Here is a 23,643-nt window from a genome sequence, read left to right on the forward strand (position 1 = left end):
AAGAAATTAATGTCACAATCCAAAACCAAATGACTACTTTGAACAAATAGAGTATATTTTCGACAACTAAATTCTATATAACTTTGATATGCAGAGACATGAAAGTACAGTACTCTATAGGCTGTGATACTCCTAACATAAAGCTACATAACATACAAATATCCCAGAGAATATTCTTTACTACAAAAGCAGGAAGTCACAGTAAGACTGTACTGTAGTAAAAACATTTCATTTGCTTATTAAACAAATTTCAGAAATAGAAGCTGGTGAACAAAAGACTGACTACACGAAAATCCAGATGTACATATTACTCAACAAACCAAAGCTAAACATAAAAAGGACTAAGATAAACAAAGCTATAGCATTTCTGATGCAAAAATAAAACTTCAACTACACACACAGTCTACATAAAATTTTTAAGGATTCAGTCTTCTTTAAGAAGTGAAAACTAAAGGAATAGTAAGAAATTTATTCAGAAGAAAACTAAATACTACTCATGAAAAAGGCCTAATTATTTAAGCTAAGAAATTATCTTGATGCTTAAGACAGTGAGGTTAGTTCAATAACTAAATTTGTACTTTTTTTTAATTCCTTAAATAATAGTAAACAGAGCTCTTCATTGTCTCAAGAGCAAGAGAAAAGAGACTCAGAATGCATTCAATCACAGAAATTATAAGGGAGAAATTTATGTTAGACTTAAGGCAAAAATACTATCAATAGATGATTACAATTACTGTATTATTTATAAAAGGATAACACATAGAGAAATAGGATAGTCTTCTTTGAACACCTGCTGCTGCTGCTGCTGCTGCTAAGTCGCTTCAGTCGTGTCCGACTCTGTGCGACCCCATAGACAGCAGCCCACCAGGCTCTGCCGTCCCTGGGATTCTCCAGGCAAGAACACTGGAGTGGGTTGCCATTTCCTTCTCCAATTCATAGAAGTGAAAAGTGAAAGTGAAGTCGCTGAGTCGTGCCCAACTCTTAGCGACCCCATGGGCTGGAGACTACCAGGCTCCTCTGTCCATGGGATTTTCCAGGCAAGAGTACTGGAGTGGGGTGCCATTGCCTTTGAACACCTACAATAATATAACTTCACTTGAAATATCCACATACAGTCAGCTTAAGAAACAAGAATACATGTTATACAACCCTCACAGATGCTTTCCAGTCTTTTTACTACCATGACTTTTATTTCTCAATGTAATGCAAGGATCATTCCTAAAGTACAATTCACTGAATGGAACTGCCAGGCAAACTAAACCCCATATCCAAATATTTAACAATGTTTCAGATTTATCCTTTGTACAGTCTCCAATAAGAGTGAAAGAACTATAAACCAAACCTCAAGTTGCACACATTTTTACTTTGACAATACTAAGCAATATATGGGGAAAAAATTCTTATCCTGGCATTTCACTGTTTTGAAGATTAAATAATACATGTGAAGCACTAAGCACAATGACTTACAAAGAATAAGCATTTAATGAGCGTTAGCTATAATGTTTAGTGAATATAAAACACGCATACTGTTATTATCTGAATGCATGTAACAAGTAAATAATACAACTAAGTTCATAAAAAATCACTATTTTGAAAGTCACAGAAAAGATGAAATATTTAAACACATAAAAGAAACAGAATATATACAAATTTTATGATACATCATGGTCCTTCATTTCTGATTTTATCACTAATTATAAAATGTAAAATAAAATGAGGCATTTATATAAAGTATTATAGAAATGAGCACTAGACTAAAATTCTAAACTTCAATTTACTGTATACTATAACTAATATGACATATCAGGAATTCTCTAAATCCGGATAATTTATTCCTCTGTAAAATCGAAAATATATTAACAATTCTATCTTCCAAAGTTGTTGTCATACTGAAAGGAACAATGTATTCAAAGTTCACAGAACTTTTAAAGTATCATACACACATATAAGGAAGATTATTTCATTGTTCTTTTAGCAAGATGAAAATGACCTACCAAATCTTTAAACATCCTAAAATCAAAGTTAATTCTATGATTCAGATGCCATTATATCAGGATCACTAGAATAGCTGGGTCCAAAAATGCATTTATAGTGAATAACTAATTATTCAGGAGAAATATTTAACCTATAAGATGCATGTGTGCACACACAAACAACATTCCTGACTTATTTCCTCAAATAAGTTCAGCAGAGCATCTATTTGGCAAAGCATTTTATACTATACAGAATATTAAAAGAAATTTTAAAATAATCTTTTAAAATTTTTACTATTACACATTATTTAGTAATTTAAGACTAGACTATCACTTAATTTTGCTCTGAATAACGCAGGAATTCAAAACTCCATGCTGAATTTCTATATTATTCTTAAATCCTTACTCCTCATTCTACAGAGTAAAAATTAAGAAACCTCCCACCTTTCAACATACTAATCCATGCTAAAAAGACTTACATAGCACCTCTAAGGCTGCTACCTTTAGAAGGGCCCACTTACAAAGTTGGCCCTAAGCTGGCATCTGGGAACTTGGTACCAGAACCATTCCCTAACTGAAAATGTGGCCCACAGCCTAAATTATTTGTATTAACAATGTGATATGGTAAACACCTGCTTTCAAGGGGAGATGTCTAGAATTTTGTTTCATTCTAGGCTGAGAGTACCTTTTTGAACAGCCCGATAAAAGCCTAATGGACTTTCCTGGGCAGGAAACACTCTACATACATACTATTGCTTTGTTCACTGCTAGATAAAAGAACAAATTTAGTGTGTTCCCCACAGGAGGAAGAGAAGGTAAGAAAGCTTGTGCATGGATTATTCTCCCAATATGTAGTAAGTTATATATAAAAATTAATAATACAAGTCTTTCTCAATTAGGGATTAACATCCTGCAATCACTCAAAAGTTAAAAAATTTCAACAGAAATACTGTATGTGACTGATTTTACTTCAAAGTTTATGAACCTGAAAATTAGACTACTTGTCTGGTATAGACTTCATCCTTATTAAAAGTATTTCTTTAATTCTATTACACGGCATGAGAGCTTTGGACTGGAGTATTTATATATTTTAAAGAAAATTATAAAGACAAGTTAATTCACTAATAATCATCATGTACGTCTTATGTATACCAGGTCAAATACTTTGTGTTGACTTATTTTATTTAGTTTGTTACCCAATTTTTAGATAACTCAATGCTATTTACCTACATATATAAATATCATAAGAAGAGAAGACTGTCACAAAGCCTTTTTCCTATTTAGGTCTTTTGCTTTTAGTGAACAAAGAAATAAACTGGGATTCTTTGTAACATTTCCTGAAAATAAAATTCACTAATTTGGGTGCAAGTCAAGGAAAGATAAAATGACTAATAAATATCCCCATCTGTAGTCATGGATAACACACATAATTTCTAAAAAACCTGTTTGTCTTACTGAATAAAACTGTAAGAATTTATGTTTAAATTCTATGTTTAAATTCACATTTAATTATATAAATAAAAATTTAAGTAATTGGAAAAGAAAAAGTTATAGTTATATATTAATTTATATTTCATATGTTCTTATCAGTTGCCACCCTTTCTGCTTTATGCTAAACCTACTTTGCAGTGACATAATGGATTTGTCAGACAGTAATTCTCTTCTGAATTTCATTGATTATATAACATAGCATATAAATTTCATTGTTTAATAGACTGTGATTGTAAAGGCGGTAAGAAAAAAATTCCCACTAGGGTAACCACAAGATTGAAAAAAGAATATTCATTTAATCACATCTGTACTTCAAACAATTTTTATAACTCTTCAAAAAAATTCTAAAAGTCAATCTCAATTATAAAAAAGACACTGCTATACAGATTGGTAAAGGGAGAGAGCTAGGGAAGAAAAATGCATCAAAACATTAACAGTAATTATTGGGCTTTCTTATTTTATTTTTCTGTATTTTCTGAAGTAGTCATACTGTACAGTATATACTACTTTGATCAACAGGAAAAGTTACTTCAAAATAAAAAATACAACTGTCAAGAAGCTGTAACCTAGCTAGTTTGTATGTAAATTCAATATCAATTTGTTTCTATGAATATGATCAGTTTTTACTGCTATTACATAGCTACTATAAATGTAATGAAATTCTATAACTGATCATAAGGTGAAAAAGTTTTAATTGCACTTTTCCCTTTTTCACTGATTTCATATAATAGACATTAAAGAAATATATATTTCTAATAATTGGCTTATATAAGATTACCAAATTCAACAAACATCACTGCAACTTGAAATGGACAATAAAAATGAAAGACGTTCTCCACTTTATAAGAGCCAGTTTATTCTATGAGATATTTTTCATAAATATAGCTTCCAGATTCTAAATGTTTATAAGTTAATAAATAAAACCTACATTGAGAGCAATCAGGATGATGTCATTTACATTGACTTTGTCAGGAGAACTTGTACAAGCTTCAATGCCTTCATCTGAAAGATACCTGTTAAAATAAAATAAATGGCTTAATATTTTCTAAAATCAAAGTTAACCAAAATTACTTTCTTAAGTCTACAAGTAGTTTTGTTCTCTACTATACAATGTTTCTACTGCAAATACCAGAGAGTCCTGGATACTCCCTGTTTACCACCTCTGATAGAACAGGATGGAGAATGCATATTTTTCCTTTTATGTCTTTAAAGGGATATTATGTTAATAAAAGTATCCATATGCTTTCTAAGAAAAGCTATCTAAACATCAATATGCTTCTTAAAGAATCAATAAGCTCCTCTTCCCTGTTACACAAATACAATATCCAACTTAAATATTTAGTTACAGAGTAAACTCTTAGAGATTGACATGTGCTATAAAAATAGAACTAAAAACAGCATAGTTTTAAATTTAATCCAACAAAACTTTCCTCTCAGATACTTTCTCACATTATCTTTTCAACTCCCCTTTGTCTAACATAATGTTCCTAAGAATCTTCAATAAACACTATTGATTTCAAGTGGCACAAAGTTAGGCAACTTTTTACCTTACATCTTTTACTTTTCCTGTCTCTTTTCAGTTTTTTACTCATTGTCTTATTGCCCTTTGTTCTTTTATTCAGTCCAAACCAACCATTCATCTGTAGCAATAATTAACTGAAGGGTGAAAAATTATTTAATCCAAAGGCTGGGAGGGAATCAGCTCTACCAATTCACCCACACCCAACACAACCATCACCCCCCCACAAAAGTCCACCAGTAAAAATGCCCATTAAAATTTGGCACCTTTTGTAATCAGTATTACATACTCTGGTGCTGGCATTGCGACCACAGACATTCTCCCACTGAAAAGATACAGGAGTACTAGTCTAACAGAGCTAACTTTGGCTCTTCCAGAGTTGATGGTCAGCAATTCCACCATCAACTCCCAACCTTAGTCTGATTCTAAGACACCTTTACCTGAAGACAGTAATCAAAGAGCATTTGCCTTTAAGAAATAAAGGATGAATTTCTCAAAAGTAAAAGAGCAAGCAAAAAGAAATAAAAATAGAGTACAAAAAGCAATAGAAAATTAAAGCTGATAAGCCTATGAATAAGATCAAGGAGGTAAAAGAAAGGGAAGTATATAAAAATCAAAGCAAGAATGTGTTTAAAAAAATTAGACACTATTAAAAGCTTGCTGCTGCTGCTACTGCTGCTAAGTCGCTTCAGTCATGTCCGACTCTGTGCGACCCCATAGACGGCAGCCCACCAGGCTACCCCGTCCCTGGGATTCTCCAGGCAAGAACACCGGAGTGGGTTGCCATTTCCTTCTCCAATGCATGAAAGTGAAAAGTCAAAGTGAAGTTGCTCAGTCATGTCTGACTCTTAGCGACCCCATGGACTGCAGCCCACCAGGCTCCTCCGTCCCTGGGATTTTCCAGGCAAGAGTACTGGAGTGGGGTGCCATTGCTAAGGCAGTGCTAAACTACGATGATGAATGAAGGCCAGGAGTCAAGTGGGTTACAGAGAGAGGAAAAAAAGCATTAAGTATTTAGATGTGTCACTAAGAATAAATGGTTAGGAGGCTGGAATAAATTGTACATGAGTGACCATGGAATACAAATGTTTGCTGGCAGCATAGATGGTGGAAACACTGCTTTAATTCAGAATGAGTAAGTTCACTTCCTTATTACCCTGATGATTTTTCACCATTCACAGCCACTGACTGTATCTGGCACTAACCATCTTACAAATTTAGTTCTACAAATATTAATTAACCCATGATTTGTATGAAAAGAACTATGTGTGTGAATCAGTAATAAGATGATGAAAAATAAATATCTTCCTTTAAAGCATTTACAGTCTCATATAAAGCATAACATAACACATAAATAGCTACCATACAAGGCCAAAATAACTATAAACAAAATGTTATAGGAGCTCAAAGTGGCTAGGGAATGGAAAAGAATGCACAGAAAGGGCATCTCCATGAAGTAAAAAAAATATAAAACACATCCTGGGACATTCTGATTGGAAAATGGGGAAGAGATGAGAGGTCAGTATAGGCTGTGATCAATTTTAGGAAGCAAAAGTATATAGAGGGATATGGGTACTATATTAAACACTGACTGAGTAGTTACAGAAACACAGCTTTCAAAATTCTTACAGTGGGGAAATAATATACAATGACTAATAAAATACTTCATCTTCTAGAAAGGCAACTTTTTAGAATTAAAAGCTTACAGGATGTCAGATAAACTGGAAATAATCTTAAAAAGTATTCAAAGTTTAACTCTTTAGCTTTACAGGTGAAGAAAAAAATGCCTCTTTTTTCAAAGATATTAACCTAAACTTTGCCCTAAAATATCCTGATGTCTCAGATGGTAAAGAATCTGCCTGCAAAGTCAGAGACCAGGAGATCCCCTGGAAAAGGGCATTGCAACCCACTCCAGTATTCATGCCTGGAGAACCCCACGGAAAGAAGAGCCTGGCGGGCTATATAGTCAGTCCATGGGGTCGCAAAGAGTCAGACACAACTGAGTGACCAACACTTCTAACTTCTAAGTAAGGTAAAGTTAAAAATGCGTCCTGATTCTCAGTGTAGCAGTCTTTTCATTGTGTGAGCGTGCCAAGTCTTATCTGACTCTTTGTGACCCCCATGGACTGTAGCCCACCAGGCTCCTCTATCCATGCGATGTTCCAGAGAATACTGGAGTAGTTTGCCATTTCCTCCTCCAGGGGAATCACACTGCTTTCCAGTTCAGTTCAGTTCAGTCGCTCAGTTGTGTCCGACTCCTTGTGACCCCATGAATCGCAGCACACCAGGCCTCCCTGTCCATCACCAAATAATGCTAATATCAGAAATGTAACTCTGTTCTCATAAACAAAAGCCAACATCTATACATACCAATTTCATAATCAACTAGGCATTTTATCAACACACACAAAAAAGCACAATTAGGCAAATTAAATCAGTGCCTCCAAAGTATTGATTTATTAAACAAGAATAGTTCTAGTTTCCATGGTAAAAAAATCAGGAAACTAATATTAACTAACAATTAAAAAATTGTTACAACAATGAAAAAATACCTATCCCATAAAATATAAAAAGGGAAGCCTGTAGGCTTCCTGAATATAAGAAATTATAAAATACAGCTCAGTCTCAATTTCCAAGTTTTACAAGTCTTCCTTCCTCACCCTTAATATTTTTTAAAAATAAGAGGACTTGAGCCTTACACCTTTACTCTATAATTATCAAGAAACAGGAGACCCCATTCACAGGTCTCCCTAGTAACATCTTGGTGATCCTTCTGTCAATAATGGACCATTTTCACATAACTTGAGATTTGCAAATTCATCTTTTGTTTTTGTAAACATTTAAAGATGCCAGTATCATCAGTGAATAAAACAAGTGATAAAAGCAAAGTGTAATGCCCAAATCAGATTCAAGATTCACCACAATACCACAGTAACTGAAAGAAGAACAAAACAACACAAAACCCACCAGCCTTAATGTGGTCACTGGGGGAAAAGCACTGCAAATCAGAACAGGCATGCCAGACCTGATCCCTGTGCACATCTGTACATGGACCGTAACGGGAGAGAATCATCATCAGTTTCCACAGGCGATCTCTGAACACTTACACCCAAGGGCAAAACCTTAAAGAGGAAACAAACCCTGGAGAGCTCCTGTTTACTAAAACAGCCCAGAGGCACAACTTTTTCTTCTCCTCTGGTAGAGATTTTAGTGCAAAACCACTCATTACTATTCTGAGCTAAAAACACATCGAAATAAAATTTTATTGACAAGCAAGGCAGTAAAAGGCTAAATTTCTGCATACTACAAAATATACTAAGATTTCTCCTTAATTTTACCTCCAAATAATTCCATTTTAAATCACAGCTTAATAAACACTCAAAATTTTTAAAAAAAGATTTTGCAAAGTGCTTCTTGTTTCATAAATAGATGTTAAAATCCTGTCTTTCTCAGAGTCATTTAATTTGTAATCCTGAGCAACTCTTGTTACTTCAGAAGTAAAAGCTTTAAAACTAATTATTATCCACCAATTTGGGGGAGAGGTTGTTTCCTATTACAAGTACTGAATATATATTTAAATAAGAATGGTCTCACTACTAAAACTATCTTCACCTCACGTTCTAAAGTTACTTGGACATATAAAACAGACATGCCCAAACTACAATTCAAGAATCTCAACTGACAGGGAAGTGTGATAAGAACAAATACTATTGTTTAATATCATTTATTACATCCAGATAGTGGGCCACCATTACCAGTAAGTGGATTACAAACCGCAAGGGAAAAGAGCACCAATTTTCCTTTATTCATTCCTATGAAAGTAGGTAAAACCCTTGAGTTGAACTTAACCGCTGACTATGATGTACATGTAATGAGGAGAGCAGCGACAAACTGAACAGTGTATGTCCACCTACAGGGGGTAGCTCCAGTGACTATCTGTATGAAGACAGTTTTCATTCCAATCCCAAAGAAAGGCAATGCCAAAGAATGCTCAAACTCAAACTAGCGCACAACTGCACTCATCTCACACACTAGCAAAGTAATGCTCAAATTTCTCCAAGCCAGGCTTCAATAGTACATGAACCATGAACTCCCAGATGTTCAAGCTGGATTCAGAAAAGGCAGAGGAACCAGAGATCAAGTTGCTAACATATGTTGGATCATCGAAAAAGCAAGACAGTTCCAGAAAAACACCTATTTCTGCTTTATTGACTATGCCAAAGCCTTTGACTGTGTGGATCACAACAAATTGTGGAAAATTCTTGAAGAGATGGGGATACCAGACCACCTGACCTACCTCTTGGAAAATCTGTATGCAGGTCAGGAAGCAACAGTTAGAACTGGACATGGAACAACAGACTGATTCCAAATAAGAAAAGGAGTACATCAAGGCTGTATATTGTCACCCTGCTTATTTAACTTATAATGCAGAGTACATCATGAGAAACGCTAGGCTGAATGAAGCACAAGCTGCAATCAAGATTACCAGGAGAAATATCAATAACCTCAGATATGCAGATGACACCACCCTATGGCAGAAAGCAAAGAACTAAAAAGCCTCTTGATGAAAGTGAAAGAGAAGAGTCAAAAAGTTGGCTTAAAACTCAACATTCAGAAAACTAGGATCATGGCATCTGGTCCCATCAATTCATGAAAAATACATGGGGAAACAGTGGAAACAGTGAGAGATTTTCTTTTGGGGGCTCCAAAATTACTGCAAATGGTGACTACAGCCATGAAATTAAAAGACACTTGCTCCTTGGAAGAAAAGGCATGACCAACCTAGAGAGCATGTTGAAAAGCAGAAACATTATATTGCCAACAAAGGTCCATCTAGTCAAAGCTATAGTTTTTCCAGCATTCATGTATGAATTGATGCTTTTGAACTGTGGTGTTGGAGAAGACTCTTGAGAGTCCCTTGGCCTGCAAGGAGATCCAACCAGTCCATCCTAAAGGAAATTGGTCCTGAATATTCATTGGAAGGACTGATGCTGAAGCTGAAATTCCAATATTTTGTCCAGCTGATGCAAAAAACTGATTCATTTGAAAAGACCCTGATGCTGGGAAAGACTGAAGGCGGGAAGAGAAGGGGATAACCGAGGTTGAGATGCTTGGATGGCATCACCGACTCCATGGACATGAGTTTGAGTAAGCTCCAGGAGTTGGTAATGGACAGGGAAGCCTGGCGTGCTACAGTCCATGGGGTCGTAGAGTCGGACACAACTGAGCGACTGAACTGAATGAAAGGCGGCAGGTCTAGTGACTATCCGTATGAAGATAGGTTAAGCAGCTACTGTCAGGTATTCTCATTTTTAGCTTTAAGTTTTTTGCAAAGCAGTGTCTAGCCAAACAGGCTTCAGTCTGCATGTGACACACATACTTTGTACTAATCATATTAGTTTATATCTGTTATCTGCCTGTTTGATCCTATACACTTTCAAGTTGTCTTTGACATGCAGGGTTGTGCTATAGGTGTCTCTCAAATGATACATTACCCATGGCTGACACACTTTTCAAGCAAAAGAGGAAAACAATTGTGTATTTTAAGTCACTTTTTATGACTCTTGGAGAGCAATAAACATAATTATGCACTGAAACAATATTCTTACTAGAGCTGTCATCAAATCATTTACTTTGGCCTAAATATTTCACAAACTGCACATATAAGAACTCATCTTTACCTCATTATTTCCATATATTTCTTAGGGGAAAAATGGTCTAATTGGCCAAAATAATTTAAAAAGTGCACTGAAGTTTTCTTCCCCTCTACCTATCTTTACCATTCCAAGCAATGAATGCCCATTCAAGTCTGAACTGAGAATTGAATTTGTAAGATAATCCAGGAGAGAATCTAGTATTGCACATAAATACAAAGTAGGCTGATGATGCATGAAAATTCTTTAAAATAGCAATGAAAAAAATCAAGAATGAAAATATTATTCCCAAATGGATAGGGACTCAATCAAAAATAAAGGACACATCTGCACAATGAATAATGCAGAACAGTATTAACTGTTTCTGAATAAAACCCAAATTACATAGCCACATGTGGTTTTGGGAGTCTCTGATCTATACATCTATACATGATTACTTGCTATCACATTGAGACTACCAGTCCACATCAATTCAGTTCAGTCACTCAGTAATGTCCAACTCTTTTTTATCCCATGGACTGCAGCACACCAGGTTTCCCTGTCCATCACCAATTCCTGGAGCTTACTCAAACTCATGTCCATCAAGTAGGTGATGCCATCCAACCATCTCATCCTCTGTCGTCCCCTTCTCCTCTTGCCTTCAATCTTTCCCAGCATCAGGGTCTTTTCCAATGAGTCAGGTCTTCACATCAACTGGACAAAGATTGGAGCTTCAGCATCAGTCCTTCCAATGAATATTCAGGACCGATTTCCTTTAGGATTGACTGCTTTGATCTTTTAGCAGTCCAAGGGACTCTCAAGAGTCTTCTCCAACACGACAGTTCAAAAGCATCAATTTTTCAGCAGTTTCCTTTATAATCAGCTCTAACATCCATACATGACTACTGAAAAAAACCATAGCTTTGACTACGTGGACCTTTGTTGGCAAAGTAATGTCTCAGCTTTTTAATACACTGTCTAGGTTGGTCATAGCTTTTCTTTCAAGGAGCAAACATCTATCATGGCTACAGTTACTGTCTGCAATGATTTTGGAGTTCAAGAAAATAAAGTCTGTCACTGTTTCCATTGCTTCCCCATCTATTTGCCATGAAATGATGGGACCGGATGCTATGATCTTCGTTTTTTGAACGGTGAGCTTTTCCACTCCTCTCTTTCATCAAGAGGCTCTTTAGCTGCTCTTCGCTTTCTGCTGTAAGGGTGGTGTCATCTGCATATATGCTGTTACTGATATTTCTCCCTGAAATCTTGATTGCAGCTTCTACATTCTCCAATCTAGCATTCTACATGATGTACTCTGCATATAAGTTATATTAGCAAGGTGATAATATACACACCTGATGTAATCCTTTCCCAATTTTGAACCACTCTGTTGTTCTATGTCTGGCTGTACTGTTGCTTCTTGACCTGCAAACAGATTTCTCAGGAGGCAGGTAAGGCGGTCTGGTATTTCGATCCTTAAGAATTTTCCACAGTTTGTGGTGATCCACACAGTCAAAGCCTTTATCTGTCAATGAAGCAGATATTTTTCTGGAATTCTCTTGCTTTTCCTATGATCCAACAATGTTTTCAATTTGATCTCTGGTCCCTCTGCCGAGCCACCAAGATTCCAGTTCTTTGTTCACTTACTGCTGAGGCCTAGCTTGGAGAATTTTGAGTATTACTTTGCTAAAGTGTGAAATCAGTGCAACTATACGGTGAGTGAACATTCTTTGTCATTGCCATTGCCTTTATTTGAGATTGGAATGAAAACTGACCTTTTCCAGTCCTGTGACCACTGCTGAGTTTTCCAAATTTGCTGGCATATTGAGTGCAGCACTTTCACAGCATCATCTTTTAGGATTTGAAATAGCTCTGCTGGAATTCCATTACCTCCATTGGCTTTGTTCATAGTGATGCTTCCTAAATAAGGCCCACTTGACTTCATACTCCTAGATGTCTGGCTCTAGGTGAGTGATCACATCATCATGGTTATCTGGGTCATGAATATCTTTTTGGTATAGTTCTTCTGTGTATTCTTACCACCTCTTCTTAATATCTCCTGCTTCTGTTGGGTCCATACCATTTCTGTCCTTTATTGTACTCATCTTTGCATGAAATGTTTCCCTGGTATCTCTAACTTCCTTGAAGTGATCTCTAATCTTTCCCATTCTATTGATCTCTAATATATTCCCATTCTGTCTCTATATTAGCTTGAGTAAGTCCCAATTATTCAAGCTAATATGGAGTTAGAAAAGAATAAAACATAAAAGGTAATTTTTAAAATCACTTACATTAAAGGCTATCTTTCATTTTAGCAAATATAGACTTGGCCAATCTACTGCAAACTCCCAGAACATTAAAAAATATTTTTTATATTTTTTATAAAAACTACCCAAATAAAGGCCTCTGTATTCACTCTGCTTATCCTGTTTCTAGGCCTACAGTGTAAGTGGAATAAAACATGTCTCCTGAAAATTTTTGGTTTTGCTATTATTCTTATAGGCTTTTGCTGTATATAGTCAAAAACACTGAAATAATAAATTAGTTTCCCTTCTCTACGGCATAGGAAAATAGCTTATGAACATCTATTTATGAACCACACCACACTGAGTAATAAGATTTATTCGTTTTTTCAGTCACCAAGTTGTCCAACTCTTTGTGACCCCGATTAGTTAACAATAAAAATTTGTGCACAATTTGTTTCAAATAACCCAGTGTAGACTAAATCAATACACTTAATACAATTTATAAATACGTTAAGGGAGTGGGGTGGGGGAAGTCACCAATCATAATATATAACTTGATACATTAGCATTAAGTTCAATGACTTTATGGGATTCCACGACTAAATCTTTAAGCACAGCATAAAGAAGGATCAGAATCCTACTACAAGTAATTGAGAATAGGGAATCCCATGACACTAAATGGCAGAATATAAAAAAACAGGTCTTCCATCTTATTTCCCTAAAAAACAAGTACCACCTTCTGTCACTTTCAGTTTGTTAATACTTCTTTAGGTAAAGTGGCCACCTACTCTGCCAAAATGAATGCCACAATCTTTATTCCAATAATTACGATAAGGACCTGAGTCAACACTAGCTAAAATTTAACTTTCTCTATGAGTTATATATCTATAAATGGGCAGATGAATAAAAACATGTATTAAAATAGCTGTAAGTAATAAGTCATTAGTGTTCATCTTAATCAATGCAGAAAACTATTTCCAATACAAGGTTGATTTTATTCAAATATAAACTATCTTGAAAAATGCATCTCGATCAGAAGGGTTGGAGAAGTGGACAGCCGCTGCCAACCGCACACTGTGGCCCAGAGGGATATGCTATTGAGCCTGTCAGTGGACACCTCTGCCTCAGCTTCTTCAGGATGAAGTTGGAAAACAGGATCTACAGAGACTTCTGCTCATTTCAACCAACCAACTGAATACCAGTGTTAAATTCATTGGCAACATAATTCCACGCTGATCCTGGAGAAGCAAAAAGTGACATTCTGCCCTGCTTCCAATATGATTAAGAACTTCCTACATGACAGTCAAAGAAAACATGTAACTCTCTGATATAAAACAAAAATAACAAGGTCACTTTGACTGGGTTTGGCCTCTGCTGAGGAAAACCTTGAATATTTCCTGTAAACTATTTTATACTTGGCATTTGCTATGTTGGTGTCTGAAGATACAGTGTGACCTCTGGAAAACAAGAGAAAGCTACTGTTTTTTCTTTCATAGACATGTTTTTTCTTTCATGGACAGACTAATGTAAACTTGGTAGTCTAGGTAATTTGCAGCTTTTAAATCTAAATATTTTAGCCAGGCAGTTCTTCCAAAGTCTAACTTTCTTGCCCTCTTAGAAAATAAATGTTTTCTTTCCTTTCTTTAAAAAAACAAAAAAAAAGGCATCTCGTTTTTAGTTTGTATGATTCTTTTCATGCACAAATGTATATTATTTCGATCATTTAGCTAATACATGACAGTAATATTTTTTCTACACACAAGAAAATCTATCTTAATTTCTTCTATGCTATGTTTTCAAACTTTTATATTAAAAAAATAAATTATTCAGCCATTAAAAAGAATACATTTGAATCAGTTCTAATGAGGTGGATGCAACTGGAGCCTATTATACAGAGTGAAGTAAGCCAGAAAGAAAAACACCAATACAGTATACTAACGCATATATATGGAATTTAGAAAGATGGTAACAATAACCCTGTGTACGAGACAGCAAAAGAGACACTGATGTATAGAACAGTCTTATGGACTCTGTGGGAGAGGGAGAGGGTGGGAAGATTTGGGAGAATGGCATTGAAACATGTAAAATATCATGTATGAAATGAGTTGCCAGTCCAGGTTGGATGCACCATACTGGATGCTTGGGGCTGGTGCACTGGGACGACCCAGAGGGATGGAATGGGGAGGGAGGAGGGAGGAGGGTTCAGGATGGGGAACACATGTATACCTGTGGCGGATTCATTTTGATATTTGGCAAAACTAATACAGTTATGTAAAGTTTAAAAATAAAATAAAATTTAAAAAAAATAAAAAAAAAATAAAAACACCAAAAGCAAAAAATCATTACAACCTTAAAATTTTATTTGCAAATATTTCATAAAATTAACCTGCACAAAAACTGAAAGGATAACTATGTAAAAAGTAAAAAAAAAAAAAAAAAAAAATCTACTTAGTACTCCATAAGGATCTTTTTTCCTAAATAAGTAATTTCCATAGAGATCTGAAGTGTTATGAAATGCCTTGATACATCATGATTAAGATCTGTACTACTCAAGCTTCCCTGGTAGCTCAGCTGGTAAAGAATCCACCTACAATGCAGGAGACCCCAGTTCAACTCCTGGGTCAGGAAGATTCCCCGTAGAAGGGTTATGCTATGCACTCTAGTGTTCTTGGGATTCCCTGGTGGCTTAGACAGTAAAGAATCTGCCTGCAATGTGGGAGACCTGGATTCAAAGCCTGGGGCGGAAAGATCCCCTGGAGAAGGGAACAGCTACTCACTCCAGTATTCTGGCTTGGAGAATTCCATAGATAGAGGAGCCTGGCATGCTACAGTCCATGGGGTAGCAAAGAGTCGGACATGACTAAGGGACTTTCAAAAAAAAAACTCAAAAAAAAAATTTTTTTCAACATTTTAGTGGCCAGACAAGAAATTTTTGGCCCAAGACTAAAGATCAAAATATAGATTTTAAGAAAGTCTCTAGGGATAATCCTTTGTAAAGTCATATATAATGTAAAATATTTAAAAGTGCTTAAATTCTGAAAAATTGAAACCTAGAATTGTTTCGTTAAGCATTTCCTTTAAAATGCTTAAGATGTATTAGAGAGCTAATTCTGAAGGATGTGCTACTTGAAAACACCACTAGATGACAACCTTGCTTTACAAGTACAATATTATCAGCCTATTACTGGAAAATCTAAGACTCCAAAGATGTACTAAACTCACTTTAAAATAAATGTTTCCAACATTTACTGGGTTTTTCTGGTGGAGAGTAGATATATCAAAAATAAAATAAGCTATTTATAATTTTAAAATTTGTGCTTGCTATAAAGATAACTCAGGATTTAAAAAAGAAACTCATTTAGCACACTTTCAAGAGATTTCTTACCCAAACAAACAAACAAACAAAAAAACTGAAGCATATCAAAAGACAATTTTCTCTCTTATGCTCTCCTATATTCATTCTTTGGAAATACAGATTTATATATAGTACATATAAATTACTAGAGACTAATACTTTTTTGTTGTGGAATAATTACAAAGGGTACTTTCAACATCACTTCAACTGTTGCTTTTCTCTGACATCAAAACAAATAAACATGGTATTTTAAGATAACAACTATAAGAAGAAAGGTGATAACAAAACACAAACTTCTATTTTTATGATCCATTTTCAGATATCTTAAATATTTTTCCTATATATAATCCAATCCATGAAGACATTAGTCCTGGAAGGCTTATTTGGTATTCAGTAATTATTATACTTACTTAATAATCAGTAAATGGGTTGGCAACCCACTACAGCATTCTTGCCTAGAGATCCCACGGACAGAGAGGCCTGGCAGGCTAGTCCATAGGGATGCAAGAGTCAGACATGACTTAGCAACTAAACCACCACCAATTATTACTACACCCTAGCAAGTAAAAATTTGTAAATATTCATTTGAAATTCCATAATTGATACATTACAAGAAATAGCAGCAAGGAAATCTAACTATGTTGTTATTCATTTTTGTAAACCAAGCCCTTACATATTTTTAAAGTATACAATGAAAGCCTGGATATTTTTACTTTCATTGGAGGTTATAATATATGTCCTTCTTCCAACTCAACATTCTCATTCTTAAATTCTGAAGCAGAGCTGAAATTAGTTTTTAATAACTCATAAATGAGATTATTTGATATTTCTTTCTTCTCTATTTCAGCACAAAGGTGAAAGCTATAAAACCATACATCAGTAGGAAAGACTCACTTCAAGCCTAATGTCCCATGTACTGACTATTGTGATACGGCATCAGAGCTGGCAGAGGCCATGCCACAGGCCTCCCAGGATCAATGCCAGACCAGGTACTTAATTCTAAGTTTACATGAAAAATATTACTTTAAAATGGGAGCTATGGTAACAAATATTAGAAGGCATTTTATGAATAGCTTGGGGTGTCTGATCAGTACTTTATAGTGAGACAGAACTAGATGCATATCTCAGCCTCACCATTTAATCAATGTGGGATCCAAAGCGATTAATTCAATCTACCTGTGCCTCAGGTGCCTTCCCTACTTAAAATTTAAAAAAAAAAAAAGGTCTACAGAGTTGTTCTAAAAAAAATGTTGATCTTTAGAGTTGTTCTAAGAATAAATGAAATACCCATCATGTGCTTCATATGAAGTTAGATGCTAAATAAATACTAGATTCTTTCCTTCTAAAGCACTGTAGAAAATAAATTTCTATTCTGGAAAATATCTCCAAAAGATAATGATCCTTAAAAATGCCTTCTTCTGAAACTCATACAGTAAGTGATCTATATAGTTCAACTTTTTAAAAACAAGCCTTCAGGGTTATAAGAAAAGAATTAAATTCACCAACCAATAAAGGGAATTTCCTCAAAGGTTACAGCTAATAGCCAAAATACCCTAAGCTACATATTTCTAACATGCTCCTCACATGGAGCTCACTGAAGGAAGGTGTCTGCAAGATGAAAAGATTTTTATTATTTAATTTGTTGACATTTTCCAATTGTACATATTGGAAACACATAGTTTTTAACAATAAGAAAAAACTTACTCCCTGAGACTATTTATGCCCAAAGAGAATTTTCAACGCAAAATACATTGCCATCATTTTTCTCCAATCTGCCATTTATGTCAAAATTTAAAATAATGATGTCAAGAAACACTTGGTAAGTAATAAGTTTAATATTGTATTAAAATTAGCCAATGGGAATTTGCTGTATGACTCAAGGAACTCAAACCAGGGCTCTGTAAAAACTAGAGGGGTGGGATGGGGAAGGAGGTGAGAGGAAGGTTCAAGAGCAAGAGGAGGGAGGAGACATATATATGCCTATGGCTGATTCACGCTGATGTTTGGCAGAAACCAACACAATTCTATAAATCAATTATCCTTCAGTTAAAAAAATAAATTCAAAATTTTAAAAAAAAATGACAATTTTAATATGTTTTAAAATGATATTTTATGATTTACTCACAATTTATTTAAATTAATACCATTTATTCAAAACTTTAAAAATGAAAACCTACTTCAATTATCACAGGTCATTATGACAAATACCTATTTGTTTCTAGCACCTGTAAGCATACACGTTACCATTTAATAGCATAACAATTCTCCAAAAATTAAAATGAAAATAGAAGAGGCCTAAAATAAAAAATGGCAGTCACTTAAAATATGCTACTAAATTAAGCACTGCTGTTCAGTTGCTAAGTCGTGTCCAACTCTTTGTGACCTCACAGATTGCAACAGGCCAGGTTTCCCTGTTCTTTACCATCTCCCGGACTTTGCTCAAACTCAAGTCCATCAATCAGTGATGCCATCCAACCATACCATCCCTTTCTCCTCCTGCCTTCAGTTTTTACCAGCATCAGGGTCTTTTCCAACAAGACAGCTCTTTGCATCAGGTGGCCAAAGTATTGGAGCTTCAGCATCAGTCCTTCCAATGAGTATTCAGGACTGATTTTCTTTAGGATTGACTGGTTCGATCTCCTTGCTGTCCAAGGGACTCTCAAGAGTCTTCTCCAGCACCACAATTAGAAGGCATCAATTCTTCGGAGCTCAGCCTTCCTTATGGTCCAACTTTAACATCTGTACATGACTACTGGAAAAACCATAGCTTTGACTATTCAGACCTCTGTTGGCAAAGTGTTTCTATTTTCTAATACACTGTCTAGGTTTGTCATTGCTTTTCTTCCAAGGAGCAAGCACCTTTTAATTTTGCGGCTGCAGTTACCATGCACAGTGATTTTGGAGCCCAAGAAAATAGTCTTTCACTGTTTCCATTGTTTCCCCATCTATTTGCTATGAAGTGATGGGACCAGATGCCACGATCTTCATTTTTTGAGTGTTTAGTTTTAAGCCAGCTTTTTCACTCTCCTCTTTCACCCTCATCAAGAGGCTCTTTAGTTCCTCTTTGCTTTCTGCCATAAGAATGGTGTTATTTGTATATCTGAGGTTGCTGATATTTCTCCCTGCAATCTTGATTCCAGCTTGTGATTCATCCAGCCTGGCATTTCTCATGATATACTCTGCACAGAAGTTAAATAAGCAGGGTGACAATATACAGCCTTAACATTCTCCTTTTTCAAATTTGAACCAGTTAGTTGTTCCATGTCCAGTTCTAACTGTTGTTTCCTGACCTGCATACAGGTTTCTCAAGAGGCAGATCAGGTGGTCTGGTATTTCCATCTCTTTCAGAATTTTCCAGTTTCCTGTGATCCACATAATCAAAGGCTTTAGTGTAGTCAATGAAGCAGAAGTAGATGTTTTTCCAGAATTCTCTTGCTTTTTCTATGATCCAACAGATGTTGGCAATTTGATTTTTGGTTCCTCTGCTTTTTCTAAATTCAGCTTGTATATCTGCAAGTTCTCAGTTCAGTTCACATACTGTAGACTAGCTTGAAAGATTTTGAGCATTATCTTCCTAGCAGGTGAAATGAAATACTAAATGAAATAAGTAAATAAAAATGAATTTTTTACAAAAGAGTGAAATATTCCCTCATGTATATATCTCAGTCAATAAATATGAATTAATAATTCTAATCATCATTTCTTTAAGATACACCTTAAATATAAAATGCTTGGTGTTGAAGTTTTTGAAATTTATATGTTGCAAATAAATTAAGAATTTTCTTTTTCCAGCTTATAAAATGTAATTTAAATATCCATCTCTTTGTAGTAGTCTGAATGGTGGTACCCCAAAAGATATGTTCCTGTACTAATCTCTGGGACCAATGAATGTTACTTTATTTGGAAAAAATGATTTCTTAAAGACGTGAGACAATCATCCAGGTGCATCCTAAATCTAATGACAAGTGTCCTTATAAGAAAAAGGCCCAGGGAATTTTGAAACACACATACAGAAAAGACACAGATGGACACAGCAATTGGAGTAATGAGGTCTCAAGCCAAGGAATGCCAGCAACCACCAAAAGTTGGACACAGCAAACAACTGATTTTCCCCTAGACTGTCTGCACATACCTTGATTTCAGATTTTTAGCCTCCAGAACTGTAAGAGAGTACATTCGTATGGTTTTAACCCCTCTGCTTGTGGTTATTTGGTACAGCATTCACAGGAAAATGATACACTATTACAGATTTAAGCCATTTGAAAGTACTGACTCAATAAAAACCTATCTTTTGAAAGGTCATCCTTTACAATAGAATCTATGAAGAACATCCTCTATTCAATTTAAAATGTCCTGATTTATTAACTCTCACTGAATGATCAACTTCAGTGAACTTGATCAGTTTAAGTCAATAAATAATAAAATATAACTTTACAGAGGAATAATAATAAAAAGTGAAAGTGGCCCCTTCCCAATTCTTCCAAAAAATATAAATTATTAACAATGTTAGGTATATCCCTATAATACACATACACATAAACTGGGATAGATTTTAGAAGGAAATATTTGTTTATAGAAGTAGACTCAGGTACATAAAAGTTTCTGCAATAGATCTTTTCATTTAAGAATAGATCATGGCCAACTTCCATTTCAAACATAGATTTCCCCATCTCATTCTGTTCAATGGCTGCTTGTCCCTTAGTATCTAAGGGGGATTGTTTCCAAGACCTCTGCAGAAACCAAAATCAGCAGATGTTCAAGTCTCTTATATAAAATGTTTAGAAATATAACTTTCAGTATAAACTCATGATTTTATGCTTATATCAGTTTATTCATTCTGATGTGTGTGAACCCACCCAGAAATGACATGACTCACCTAATAGTTGCACCTTCATAAATCTAATCATAAAGAAGCCTTGGTATGTCTTTTAATTTTAAAAGAGCATTATTTCATAATAAAGCATTGTTTCATAATATCTGACATATATAAATTAGGAACTGTTACAGATTACTAAATCTCAATTTTAAATAACTGAGATAATACTGACTTATACATTACATGTTTCATACATACATTATATTTCCATTTCTGTATACCCTACAGCATACTCACCACCAAAAATTTAGTTTCCTTCCTTCACCATAAGGTTGATACCATCTATTCCTTCATCTCCTTCTTCTCTAGTAAATACAAATCTATTCTCTAAATCTTCATGTTTGTTTTCCTTTGGTTTGGTTTCTTTATTTGGTAGGCTTTGTTTGGTTGTTTTATATTCCACATTGAAATGAAATCTATATGATGCTTGTCTTTCTTCATCTCACATATTTCACTTAACATAATATCCTCCAGGTCCACATATATTGTCAGAAATGGCAAGATTTCATCTTGTTAATGGATGAGTAGTATTACATTGTATATACATACCATACCTTCTTTATCCATTAATCTACCCACTGAAGGGTACTTCTGCTGTTTCCATTATCTTGGATATGGTAAATAATGCCATTGTGAACAGAGGTGTACTTGTATCTTTTCAAACTAATGTTTTCATAGTCTTTGAATAGCCCAAAGTGGGAAAGCTGGATTAGTGATACTGAGTACCTGTGCACATGTCTGTTAGCCATATGTATATCTTTTTTGGAAAAACGTCTTATTTAGCTGCCCTGCCCAGTTTGGGGCCTTCCCTTGAGGCTCAGCTGGTAAAGAATCCACCTGCAATGCGGGAGACCTGGATTCGATCCCTGGGTTCAGAAGATCCCCTGGAGAAGAAAAAGGCTACCCACTCCAGTATTTTACCCAGATTGTTTTTGTTTGTTTTTTTTTCTGAGCTGTATGTGTTCTTTATATTTTTAATTGAGGTATAATTCCCCTATTATTTTATGTTGGTTCCAGGTGCACAATGCAGTGATTTGCTGTTTCTACACATTACAAAGTAAGTCTAGTTGCCATCTATCACCACAGTTATCACAATAGTATTGACTATATTCCCTATGCTGTATATTTCATCTGCATCACTCATTTATTGTGTAACTATAAGTTTTTACCCAGCAACCCATTTCTTCTACTTTGCCCAAACACCTACACACCTCTCCTCTGGCAACCACCAGCTTCTTTTCTGTACCTAAGAGTCTGTTTCTCTCTTGTATCATTTGTTTTGTTTTTTGGATTCTACATAAGTGAAATCATATGGTATTTGTCTTTCTCTGTCTGACTTATTTCACTTAGCCTAATACCAACTGGGTCCATCCATGTTATCACAAATGATAAGTCTTTGTTCTTTTTTATGGTTAAAAAATATTCCCTTGATCCTATAAACCACATCTTCTTTATTCACCCATCTATTGCTGGACACTTAGGATCCTTCCATATAATGGCTACTATAAATAATACTGCAATGAACATATGAATGAATATATCTTTCAAATTAATTTTTTTTTTATTCTTCAGAAAAATAACCATAAGTAGAATTGCTGGATTGTATGGTATTTCTATTTTTAGTTTTTTGAGGAGCCTCCATATTTTTTCCAGAGGAGCTGTACCAATTTACATTCCCAACAACAGTGAATGAGGTTACACTTTTCTCCATATTCTTGGCAATACTTAAATGCTGTTTTGGATAACAGTCATTCTGAAATCTGTAAGGTGACATCTCATTGCAAGTTTGATCTGCAATTTCCTGACTAATGATGTTCAGCATCTTTTCATGCATCCACTGACCACTTGATGTCTTCCATGGAACTATATCTATTCAGATCCTCTGCTCATTTTTTAAATCAGGTTGTGTTTTGCACATTGAGTTGTATGAATTCTTTGTATGTTTTGGACATAATGTCTGTAAATACATTCTCCCATTTAGTATGCTAGCTTTGCATTTTGTTGACAGTTTCCTTCACTGTGCAAAAATTATTTAGTTTGATGCAGCCCCATTTCTTGATTTCTGGTTTTGTTTCCCTTGCCTGAGAAGACTGATCTGAAAAAAAACTGCTAAGACTGATGTCAAAGAGCATATGCCTATGTTTTGCTTCTAGGAGTTTTATGGTTTCAGGTCTTACATTTATGTCTCTAACTCATTTTGACTTTATTTTTGTATATGCTTTGAGAAAGTAGTCCAGTTAGAATCTTCTGCATGAGGCAGTTTTCCCAAAATTATTTGTTGAAGAAGCAGTTTTTTCCCTCCATTCTATCAATTCTTGCATACTGTGTCAGAGACTAATTGACCATATAACTGTGGGTTCATTTCTGGGCTTCTTTATTCTGTTCCATTGACCTGTGTGTCTTGTTTTGTGCCAGTAACACTGTTTAGTGACTATAGCTTAAAGTATAGTTTGAAATCAGTGCATGTAATACCTACAGTTTTATACTCCAGGCTCAGGATTGATTTGGCTATTTGGGGTCTTTTCTGTTTCCATACAAACTTTAGAATTA

The 23,643-nt window shown here is 35.1% G+C and overlaps 1 protein-coding gene across 1 annotated transcript in view; it reads right to left on the bottom strand.

Moving 5' to 3' along the window:
• TDRD3 (tudor domain containing 3) overlaps positions 1-23,643 on the bottom strand; it is a 215,916-nt gene that overhangs the window by 145,486 nt on the left and 46,787 nt on the right. The window contains exon 2 of the mRNA XM_055541922.1: positions 4,393-4,477. Within this exon, the coding sequence (XP_055397897.1) occupies positions 4,393-4,477 (85 nt within the window). The remainder of the gene's footprint in view (positions 1-4,392; positions 4,478-23,643) is intronic.

The sequence above is a fragment of the Bubalus kerabau genome, chromosome 12 (assembly GCF_029407905.1).
Source record: "Bubalus kerabau isolate K-KA32 ecotype Philippines breed swamp buffalo chromosome 12, PCC_UOA_SB_1v2, whole genome shotgun sequence".
Classification (NCBI taxonomy): domain Eukaryota; kingdom Metazoa; phylum Chordata; class Mammalia; order Artiodactyla; family Bovidae; genus Bubalus; species Bubalus kerabau.